Below are 12,448 nucleotides of genomic sequence, written 5' to 3' on the forward strand. Positions count from 1 at the left end.
AACCCTAGTGGTCATGTAGGTAGGAAGATGAAAGGAGAAAGTTAACCTAGCTTTAAAGAAGAAATTGTATGAAACTTTGTTGAAAAGCTAGTTCTTACATTCTTGTAGGCACCATACTAAATTCTTTACCTGGATTATCTCAGCTAATCTTCATAGAAGCCCTATGAGTTTGGAATTATTACAATTTCCATTTTATGGATTAAAAAAAATGTTGTCAGAGCCCTAGCTGGTTTAGCTCAGTGGATAGAGTGTCAGCCTGCGGACTGAAGGGTCCCGGGTTTGATTCTGGCCAAGGGCACATGCCTGGGTTGCGGGCTGGATCCCCAGTAGGGGACGTGCAGGAGGCAGATGATCAATGATTCTCTCGCATCATTGATGTTTCTATCTCTCCCTTTCTGAAATCAATGAAGATATTTTTTTTTTAAATGTTATCAGAGACATTAAGCAATTTGTCCCAAATGACATAAGTAAGGAGTGGAGGCCAGATTCAAACCCAGACAATCCAGGTTTAGAGCCTGCAATCTGCATAAATTCTATATTTGCATATACAGGCAAACATGACTTCCAGTGAAGATAAGCAGAGCTTACTTTCTCTGTAAATTAATCCATCCAGCAGAAATTAAAATGAAATTAAGCCAACAAAACAACTAAGGTTTGTTTGGTGGTAGTAGCACAGCATGGTTTCTAACGGTAACTCTGGCTACTTAGACCATCGGGTAGATTTTATTTGATAAAATGGGATAAGAATGCCCTAGCTGGTTTTGCTCAGTGGATAGAGCATCAGCCTGCAGACTGAAGGGTCCCGGGTTCGAGTCCAGTCAAGGGCATGTACCTTGGTTGCAGGCTCCTTCCCGGCCTGGGCCCTGGTCGGGGCACATGCAGGAGGCAACTAAACGATGTGTATCTCTCACATCAATGTTTCTCTCTCTTTCTCTTCCACTCTAAAATCAATGGAAAAATATCCTTGGTTGAGTATTTTAAAATGTTTTTAAAAAATGGGATAAGAATAAGAGACCTCGAGAATTCAGGTGGGAAGATGGAATATATGCACAAGTGAAGCAAGTAGATAACCTTTACACTAACCCACAAACACATACTGGCACGTCTCCATATTCATATTGGTGCTTTGTTCAGTGCCTAATACAGACGTCATGAGTAGACTTCATGATCAAAAGCTTGTTGGAAAAGGTTTTCTTCAGCTTAACAAACCTAGCCAATGAGATTAGCTAAGTGGGGAAGAGTAAGATATAAAAATAGAAATTAGAGAAATGCAAGAGCTTACAAGCTCTGTTAGAAAGAAGAAATGTGGCAGGAAAAAGAAAGATTAAAATAGTTGATTTTGGGCTTGGGTCGTTCTTTGAAAGGAAACTTCTCCCTGAAAGTTTCTGGCACAACTAGTTTTTCTCAAACCAGAGAATGAGGGGAGTTTGTGGTAGAGATGTGGAGTCGTCTGAGGAAATCTAAAATTCTTACAACTTTGATGTGTCCATTTTGAGATTATCTTTGAATTTTCTATAAGTTATAAGCACAGGATTCTCTTTTGCAGTGAGCATTTTAATTGAAAGTCATTTTCATATGTAAAATGTTCTTGCTTTAAAAGAAGGGCCCACAGAAGTATGCTAAGTTTTCCCCAGAATTTTTTTGTCTTGAAAGGGTTCTGCAGTAACAGGCAGAACCTTTCTTTCTCAAGAAAGAAATACAAATGGGTGAATCTCATTTGTAGTGAGACTTATAAGAGAAGTACACATTAAAATAACAGAACACCTGTCAGTCTAGCAAAGATCAGAGTTTGATGATTTGCTTTTTGTGAGGGCATATTGAAATGGGCATTCACATGCATTGTTTAGGAGCTTTTTGGCAAAATACCTGTCAAAATTGAAAATGCATATAGGGATAGTTTCTATTTAAAAGTAAACATTATTTTAAAAGTAAATCAACCAACATGTTCTCATCATAAGTAATAATATATGTGAAATCACAGATTTTTCTATTTAAGGTGATCCTTTTTAGAATTTGTATAATACACAAATAAATTATTAAACTTATAGTGTAACATCTAAAATTAGTTCAGGTACCATCAATGATGTATATATCACACTTAGGAAAAGTTAGGATTTTTTTTTTTTGCATTTTTGTTTGTTTTCTTTTGCCCAACTGACATTTTCTGTTTAACATAAATTGCTTTTTAAATCTTTAATAGTTTTGTTTTGTATTGTGTGTTAGGCAGTTCTTGGCAATCTCAAAATTACATATTCACTCATATGATTTTTAAATTTTTTATTGTTACTTTTAAATTTTGATATGAGGTGGGAACCTAACTTTATCTCTTTTCCCCAAATGTTCCAACTCATCCTCTACTCACTTATTTGAAATGCCACTTTTATCATATATTAGAATCTTATATCTTCTTGGGTCAGTTTCTATACTACTCTCCCAGAGATCTCGTTTTCTGTGCTAGCATCATATTCTTTTTAGTTAATATAGCTTTAGAATAGGTGATAATATTTATCTTTCATACTATTTTTTACTATTCTCAACTGTTTATCCTTTGGGATGTATTGAGTCAGTTTTGTTGACTATTTGGTCAGGATTATATTAAATGTATACATTTAGAGGAGAATGGATATGTTTTATTGTTTTGGGGGGTTTTTTATATTTTTATTCATTTCAGAGAGGAAGGGAGGAGAGAGCGATAGAAACATCAATGATGAGAGAGAATCATTAATTGGCTGCCTCCTCTATGTCCCCTACTGGGGATCAAGCCCACAACCTGGGCATGTGCCCTTGACAAAATCAAACCCTTCAGTCTGCAGGCTAATGCTCTATCCATTGAGCCAAACCAGCTAGGGCAAGAATGGATATGTTTAGATATCTCTCCCCTCTCCCTCAATCATAGTATTCACCATAGTAAAGGATAGTTATTTGCTTGTCTCACGGACTAGCCTGGAAATTCATTCAGTGCAGACTGTCTTTATAGTCTTTCATTCTCAGTGCCTACATTCAAAATCTTCATGGTAATGACTGAATATCTATTATAAAATATTTGATTCCCTTTTGACTCAGATTTTTAGACAAATGGAAATATTTCCCAACTATGGAACAGAGGAAAACATGAGGATTAATGCAGTAAGAACTTTCCTCACCATAAAACTAGTATTAAGTACACCATAAACTGGCTTTTATTCTTAAGAATGTATTGTTATATGTGTTCTTATAAAATTTGCATAAAAGTATTTATGTTGATAAAGTTGTGAACTGATTGAATTAAGCTTATTAATTTCCAAATGACTTCCCAACTATTGGTTTCATTTAACTTTGCTATAAAATAATGAACTGATTCAGATTTTTTAATATAGCTACACAATTTGGTAAGATTTCAAAATGAATCTCCTAAAATATATTAGTCTTTCAGAAATGTATTATTCTACCTTAACAATAAACAATGAGTGCTAAATAAAGAACAATGAAATTTTTATGAAAAAAAAGACCACAGTATATTTTTTGTGTCATATATCCATCAGATCTAAGAAAATATAAGGAACTTCAGCATTATAGGTGATAATCTCTTTTTTTAAGCTGTGTGATGGGCACATAAGAGTTCATTTTATTTAACTTACATATGTTAGACATTCTTCTATACATACCAAATATTTTATGATAAAAATTGTCTTTAAAATTGGGAGGAAAAGCTGTTCCCCAAGAATAGCAAAACTAATTATGTATTCTTTATTATAAAATTGTTGAAGTTTTCCACACAAATATTATTTTACATTATTACAAGTATGTTATAACGTGAACATTTTTGTCCTATAAAAATAAACATTAACTTCTGAATCAATAACTGATTAGTATACTAAGAAAATAAAGAATTTAAAAATAAGGTATTATGATCATCACTGTATACGTGTTTCTAATAAATTTGGGCCATGGTTATCTTTTTTGAGTACACATATTTTAGTTTTGTCACTTTCCAAAAGGTAAAAACATTAGTTGTGATTATACTAAGTGTAATTTTCATAGTGTAAATAAAGTGTTAGTACTTTTTTCTCTTTCAAAGAGTCAGAATGGATAATCGATACACCACAATGGCCTTGTGATAGACTGGATATACTCAATCGACACAATCTGCTCTGTACAATTGCACATGAAATCTTAGCCAAGAGCCTTTACAGACAGACATTTGAAGTTTTGCAAAATCTACCAGGTTTTCAAAATTCTCAAGGTATGTTTTTTAAAAGTCTAGCTTAATTATCTCTTGCCCATCTGCTATTTAACTGTTAATAAGAAACAGTTCTCCACCTGTTTTGGTTGAGTTTTATATTCCATCATATATTTTTAATGAAGTTGTTTTCTGTAAAATCTGTTTTCTGCAAATTCAATATGCTTTCCTGATGGTTTAAAAAACGAAAAGCAGCCCTAACCAGTTTGGCTCAGTGGATAGAGCGTCGGCCTGCGGACTGAAGGGTCCCAGCTTTGATTCTGGGCAAGGGGATGTACCTCGGTTGTGGGCACATCCCCAGTAGGTAGTGTGCAGGAGGCAGCTGATCGATGTTTCTCTCTTATTGATGTTTCTAACTACCTCTTTCCCTTCCTCTCTGTTAAAAAATCAATAAAATATATTTTAAAAAAGAAAAGCAGAAATGCTTATCTCTGAGTTGACAGCAATTCCTAACAGAAACCTTTTCATCATTCCCCTTTCCCTACCTCTGTCAAGTCATCAGCAAACAATGTCAAGTGCCCCCAGCAAGCTTTATATCTTAAAATAATTCATTGCATTTGGAATAATGAAGAATACTTTTTATTACTTAAATATAGAACTTGATTTCCATTACCTTATAAGATAGGTAAACATGGAATAAGTAGAGGAAATTAAGCAGATGACAAGTTCAAAGAAAAGAGAATACTAATGTGGGCAGTGGCAGGTAGTGCTCTTGAATGCTAAAGCTCAGATCATACTTGCACAGGAAGAGGGAGACCAGGAGGGAGGAGCAAAGGCTTTGAGTGGTGGGTTCAGAGTGACGGTTAGCATTTAACGAAAACCTTAACCTGAGGGCCTCCCCTTAGTGCTTCATCAATCAAAGTTGGTGTTTTAGGAAAGCTCCTCTGGTGGCAATGTTTAGGAAGAGACTAAAGGTAACGATATTAATTTTCTGGTGAGGCCTGGACACTAAAAGATCCTGAAGTGATTGAAGACCTAGAGTCTAGGTCAGTGGTCGGCAAACTGCGGCCCCTCCACAAAATACCATGTGCGGGCGCACACATACAATGCGATTGAAACTTCGTGGCCACACTCAAGGGGCCAAAGAGCCGCATGTGGCTCGCGAGCCACAGTTTGCCGACCATTGGTCTAGGCTATAGATTGAACTAACTGAATATAGGGAATAGAAGACTTGAAATCTCCAAGGTGACTTCACTTTCTTCTAAGTGAAGAATAGAAAGGAATAGAATTACCCAACAAAGGATTTTCTTTTATTTGAAAGTGAATATTTTTGAGGGGATGATTTATTTTTACTCATGGTAAATATATGTCTGAGGTCTGAACTGTAGAGAGAATGCAAACCATGCAGCCATCCATCTCAGATACTGCTGATGCGGTCACAGGTGGGGGTCATAGAGGTGTTCATGCAGCTTCTGAAATCATTGTCACCCTTCCTTTCATATTCCTCATTGTAAAATAAATTAACAGTTTGCTTTGGTTGAATGCTTTTTTGTTACTTAGAGAATATGTAAGATGATTGCTTTTGAGTGCTCCTAAAATGCCAAGGGGAGCAAAGGGAAAAGGAAAGTAGTAAGAGCGAGAGGTTTGAGAGACTAAGGTAGACCAATTTCATTGTATCTTTTTTTTTTCTTTTCAGAAGTTGTGGAGGTCTCACAGTATAGCCTTCTTTTTAATAAACTTCTAGATGCCTGTGTAGAAAGCAATAGTCTTGGTATTTCATCCTCCGTAGCAGAATTCATGATTTCAAAGAGTATCCCTATTGATTTCTCCTCTCTTAGAAGATTAATTACTTCTTTAGGAAGGAGTTGTTTATGGCTCAAAGCCAGAACCCACTACAAAAGTAAGTTGCATTTAAAAAAATTTTTTTTGATATATTGGTTTTGACTTTGATTTTCTAACCCTGAATCCTTATATAATATTTACAACCAGACATTCAAATATGTACAAAGAGCAGTTAATACACATTCAAAGACAGTGGTCCAAGTAGCTATTCTGGTTTTTTAGTTATTCTGAAATTGTTGTGTTGACTTTAGCTTCAAATATATGGTTGTCATGATGAGGCTCAACAGTCATTTTTCAGAGTTTTTTAGACATTTCTCACTTCATATTTAACATTTGAAAACACTGTACAAAGAATAACTTTAAATGTACCAGAATAAAATCACTACCATATAATTTGTGAGATAAATCTGCTTCTAATGAACAGTTATTCTATACTGTAAGTAATTATCACCTATGGACATTTTGGAAGTCTAGATTTTCACCTATTAGAGTTTTAGTAAAGTTTGATCTATTATTTGATTTTCAGGTGCTCTTTCATTGAGTTGCTATCCACCATTAGAGGGAAATTTATACCGAAAACTTCTACGGATTCCTTCTTATTTATCTGAGGTTGAAATGCTTTTAGCTATTGAAATCTTCCTGGTATCCAATGCTAGTAGTATTCAGAGTCCTGGTACTCCTACCCAGACGCTGCAGATAGTTTTGAAAAGGTTGGTTGATATAACTTATAATTGCATCCTGAGAGCAGATCATGACTCCTTACACATTCCCTAGGAAGTAGATGATTTATATATTTATATAATTGTGTAGTGTATATTTACAAACTTGGTAACATTTAAATTAAGAAAGAATGTGACCTGTTTGAGACTTAAAACCAAAGCATTCAATAAAAACTTTTAACAACTTTAGAGATGCTGTAAATGGTTCAAGAGATGAGTCCTCTTTAGGTATCAATCCTTTTCATATACTGGTAGTTTTTAGATGGATATCTAAAAGTTATTTATCTTTTTGGTCAACACTAAGATCTAAAAGGGAAATATGTGATAGTTTATTAGGTTCAATTAGCCTAGTTTCTGTATTTTAAAATGTTGTTATAAATGTATAAATAGTATTGTGTAGCTATTGAACCACACTAGTATTCCTTCAAATAATTTTGTTCAAAGTCCCAGAATTTAGGCTTATACCATTTCTTATCAGTCTTACCCAGGAAACTTGTAATAAAAGGATCTCATGGGACTCCTCCTTTAGAGCTGACAAGAATTTTGCTTCAGTTTATTGGTGTTACAAACCAGATCCTCAGATTGAATATTCTTTCAGCTATCTATTACTGTGTATAAATTATCCCAAAACTTAGTGGCTTAAAACAGCAAATACTATTTTAGTTTCTATGGGTCTGGAATTTTGGAGTAGCTTAAGCAGGATGGTTCTGGCTCCGGATCTGTCCCGGAGTCAGGATGTGATCAGGAGCTGCAGTCACCTACCTGATGGCTTGACTGGGGCTAGAGGATCCGTTCCCTAGATGGCTCACTCATGAGGCTGTTGGCAGGAAGCCTCAGTTTCTTGCCACATGGGCCCTTCCATAAGTTCCTTGAGTGTCTTCATGACATAACAGCTAACTGCTCTCAGAGTGAGCAATCCAGGAGAGAAAAAGCAAGGAAGAAGCTGTGCTTTCTATGATCTCTGTCAAGAACTCTGAAGGCTCTGAGATTTTACCCTATTTGCAGGCTGCGAGCAGTTTCATGGATCCTAGCATGATACCAGACTCCTGGGTTGGAAACAGAGGACTTTATTACTCTAGTGCAGCAAGCAGCATGATTATCTGCATATTTGTATCTCTCTTGTCCCAAGTCCCACAGACAGACCCAGGGGATACCTGCACATGCAGGAGGTTCTGTTACAGCCGAAGAATCCTGCACTTAGAAAACCCAAATCCTGGGTAATAAGCATGCCTGCTCCTCTGCTCTCACGGAAACACTGTCTCCATCTTGAAAGGTTGTAACAAACCTGTCCGTTGCTCCAGAAGGAGAAACTCTTTTCTTTCAAGATTGTTCATTACATAAACATCATTGAAAGGAGTAGTCAGTGTTTCTGCTCTCAAAACTTCGGGAAATGCAAGGGACCCGTGGAGAATTGTCATCTAACAACCTAGAGTCCAGAGTTGTACACTGTCATGTCTGCTTCATTCTATTTGTGATAAATCAGGCATTTCATCTCGCCTATATGCAAAACAAATTAGGAAATAATTTTAGGGCCATTTTTGTTGTTGTTGACACTATTAACAAATGTTCCCATCCCCCTCCCCACCTTAGCCCACCTCAGCTCAGCCCCCACTCCCCTTTCCCTCTGGCCATCACCACACTGCTATCTGTGTCTGTGTGTCATGCATATATGTTGTGGCTAATCCCTTCACCTTCTTTCATCCAGTGCCCCTCTCCCCTCTGACAGCTGTCATTCTGTTCCACGTACCCATACCTCTGTTTCTATTTTGTTCAGCAGTTGATTAGGGCTAGGGCCATCTTTTTTAAACCAACGAAAATTGGCTTTTTTTTCCCCCTTCATTAGGTCTGTTCTCTTATGAGGGCTTCCTTATTTACCCTGTACACTGCAGTGGCTGAGGCATTGGGCTCCCCATCGTCCTAATGAGGATGTGGTTTTCTCATAGGTTTTCATTCTCCACATATATGCAGCCTCTGTACTCATTGCTGGATTTTACGGGTATTTGTGACCCCATCTTTAATTTTGTCCAAGCCAATATTGTTTTCTCTTATTATCATACTGAGCCCCATCTTGTTATAATAACCTCTATGAGAAAGAATTTTATTCATCCTTAAGAGTTTCAAAAACTGCATACATTTGGCACATGCTCAATCTACCAGGTTCTATGCATTAATTCCTAAGCCAGAAGGTACTAGAAAGCTCTTGACCAGTCTTTCCTTTCTGTGACCCTTGGGGTTCCTGTTCCTCACTCCCACCACTCTGTAGACCACACTGTGCTGTTAATGCAGGTAGGCTCATTCTTGGGATTTGCTGCTGGACCCTATAGATGCCAAGAGCAGGATTCAGCAAACACAAAAAGTGATGCTTAATATAACAACCACATCTCTGTTTTAAATACTTCCCACTCCCTATCCCATAAGGAGGAAAAAACCATTCGGTATGAATTTTATGAAATTTGAAGACTAGTAGAAAAGTTTTTAGAAAAGTAAATTTTAGCAATTTGTGAAGTACCTTAAATCAGGGCTGAAGAAAAATAACCAGAAATTCAGTAAAGGAACACTGTAATTTCTGTTACCAAATGTTAGCTACATAGTATGTTTACAGTCAACAATAGGCAATGTCAAGGTAAAACATGTCAGTAACTCCAAACCTGATTAAATTCAGTATTATTCTATGCATTATAATGAAAAATTATGCAATTTTTAACTTTGAAAATATAAAGATTGAGGTTATTAGCAGTGTTCTAGATCAGTGTTTTTCAGACCGTGGGTTGTAGCCCATTGTGTGGTGCAATCAGTATAGGGGATTGCAACCACATAATTAAAAATGAGACAATAGAAAATAGAGTACATTGTCATAAGGATGCATCTTGTTCGCTGAAACTTTTCCATTTTTATGTATGAGGATTCTACTGGGTCCCAACACAAAAGATCTTTCTTATTGTGTCATGGTCAAAAAACTTAGAAAGACACTGTAGGAGAATGTAGTGAAAAGTCTGCCATAACTAATAATAGTAAATGTAAATATCTTGAAGAAACTATCTAGCTTCTTTTCAAGTTTCTGACTTTGTGAGGTCTTTTTACTTTATAGATGTGAAGAAAACAAGTCTCGGAGCAAGGATGATTATCAAGCTGCAGTGGAAAGATTAATGATGGCTGCTCGTTTATCAGACCCAAAGCTTTTTGTTAAGCACATGACCGTCAATGTTAATAAGGAGCAGGTTTATAGTTTGGAACATTGTTCTGCCCTGAAATGGTTGAAAGAGAACATGAAGTGGGCTGGAAAGGTTTGGCTTTTCAATAAACATTAGTTAATACTTTATTTTTTAAGTTCAAGTAATCACTGTTGAAAATAAAAGGCAATAAAAATACAGTTTTCATTATATTCAGCTTTTGCCCTTTATTTACAGTAAGTTAGTAGACTTCAAACACTAAAAATTTTGATTGATGTAAGCAATTTATAATAGTTTTACCCCCACTGAAGTGATTTTTCAAATTACTTCTTTTTAAGTTAGGTAAGTCTATGTAAATACCTATTTATTTTGAAATTCAAACATTGAAAAATCACAAACTGAATGAATATTGTGCAGCATTTAATGAGAGGAAGACATAAAAGGAGAAATGTGCAAGCAGGTAACCAAGTATTCAGAAAAGCCGTTAGGGGTGTGAAATAGGTTGAGTGTATACTCCGTCCAGTTTCTAAAGCCTATTCCACATCTGTAATATAGAATAGTCAAGTAATGTTGAAAACTGACTCAAACACAAATTCCAGAATAACTTCTGAGTTATACCAAACTTTTTCAAGTTACCCTGTGAATAGTTTTCCTTTAATGTATTTTAGAATGCTATATGTATTTTTAAAATACATTAGGTATGACTAAAGAAAACTTTTATTTTATTGTTGACACTTTTAAAGATGTTCCCATTTCCCCCCACCCTTTGCCCACCTCCAACCAGCCTCCACCCCACCCCCTTCTTTCTGGCCTTCCACACTTGTCTATGTCTATGTGTCATGCATATATGTTCTTTGGCTAATCCCTTCACCTTCTTTCATCCACCCTTCACCTTTCATCCAGCCCTCCTCCCTTCCCTCTCACAGCTGTCAGTCTGTTCCAGTATCCTCCCCTCTGAAGAAAGGTTATTTTAGACAAATATACCAGCACTTAAATATCCAAACAAGGATTGTCCCATACAAACCACCTTAGGAAGTTAAAACTCCTTTTCTGAAGTCATCTTCAGAATTTACCAGTCATTCTCTAAGGTGGTCATCTTCAGTCCTTAATTTGATACTTTAGATTTGCTACTTTAAACCGTAATCATTTGGAGAAAAAGTCTGAATAAGGTGAATAATAATAAAAAAAATAAGTCGTGACTACAGGGGCTGAAAGTATTTTTTAAAGGAGCTCCCAAAATATGGTAATGGCAGCATCCTCGGAATAAATCTGTAACCTCACAAGACAGAAAAAGGTAAATCCTAGCGCGTGGCCTTGCCATGGTAAGTGTGGCATGAATACTCTTCTGGATGAGAAATGGGAAGTGAGATGGGAGACGTCACAAGGATGGCCAGTTCTCTAGCAAGAATAAACTGCGTGACTATAACTGTCATTATTTAAATGCAGCCCTAGGAAATAGGTGTGGATATAACTACCATCAGTTTGAGGACAATGAAGAATGGTAAACGGGCAATTATAAATTGGTCTTTTCTATAGGAGGCACTTGTCGAGTGTGTTTCCTTCCAAGTCCTGTGTGGTTTAGGGTTCGGGATCTGAAAGAGGAGCCGCACACAACTGAGAGAGAAATGACACGAGATAATTTGGAAATATTGGGGGACCAGGCGGGCAAGTCCAACTCTAGGAGAGGGACTTCCACTGATGCTCAGGCCGCTCCAACCTTTTATTGATCTGGGGTAGCCCTTAGGTAAGGAGATTTCAATGACACACAGATTAGCTCATCAGCAGGCAATTTCCAGAAATAGGCAGAATATCTAGTCAACAATAATCAACAAGGATTTACATGAGTATCTAAGGAATTAAGTGAATTAAGGTGGAGATGATGCTTCAGCTACCATTATCTAGATTAACTGGGTGGTGCACAGCTCTGACCTTTGCTAGGTCTTCAAAGGTCACTAGCTTTTGGGGGGGTCTCTACTCCTCTCTGCTAGTGAAGACGATATAGTCTCCGACAGTAACTGAAACCCAAAGAAAGGAATTAGAGAAACAGGAGACTGGTTAGGTGCTGACAGCAAAGAATCATTTCAAAAGATGAAGACGCGAGAGTTGATAAATGAAGCTTTTGGGGAAAATGAAACTGGTTGGAATGGATCACAAGTGACCAGATTGTTTCTAATGAGAAGTCAAGAGCCCTTAGGGCTGGAAGAAATGGAGGCATTTTTATTTTTTTGGCCTCAGTCAACAATGCCAAAAGGTAGAAAGGGGAAAAGACAGGTTATTGTTATTTGCCTGATTTCATCTGTGGCCATTTCTAGGGCTAATCAAAGTCCTAGGAGCGACATATAGCTAATAGCAAAACCCAAGCTGATGGTGGAGAGTGCTTAAGGTTTGAAAGATCCTGAAAGGGCCAAAGTCCAAAGGAAAATGCAAACCGGAGAAGAGAAATTTTTAAAAATTAGCCTCAGCTCCGGAAGCCCCGCGGGCGGATCTGCGGAGGCAGCCTCGGCCCTTCTTAGGGCGCCGGGGGTTGGCGGTTGGGGAGGTTGGGACCTGGGTGCTGG

The 12,448-nt window shown here is 37.0% G+C and overlaps 1 protein-coding gene across 1 annotated transcript in view; it reads left to right on the forward strand.

Moving 5' to 3' along the window:
- Window positions 1-10,102, forward strand: part of TOPAZ1 (testis and ovary specific PAZ domain containing 1) — a 43,851-nt gene extending 33,749 nt beyond the window's left edge. The window contains 4 exon segments of the mRNA XM_005882673.2: window positions 4,058-4,222; window positions 5,856-6,059; window positions 6,528-6,711; window positions 9,809-10,102. Coding sequence (XP_005882735.1) covers window positions 4,058-4,222; window positions 5,856-6,059; window positions 6,528-6,711; window positions 9,809-10,028 — 773 coding nt within the window. The 3' untranslated portion in view covers window positions 10,029-10,102.
- The last annotated feature ends 2,346 nt before the right edge of the window (window positions 10,103-12,448 follow it).

This window comes from Myotis brandtii, unplaced genomic scaffold (genome assembly GCF_000412655.1).
Source record: "Myotis brandtii unplaced genomic scaffold, ASM41265v1 scaffold731, whole genome shotgun sequence".
NCBI lineage: Eukaryota > Metazoa > Chordata > Mammalia > Chiroptera > Vespertilionidae > Myotis > Myotis brandtii.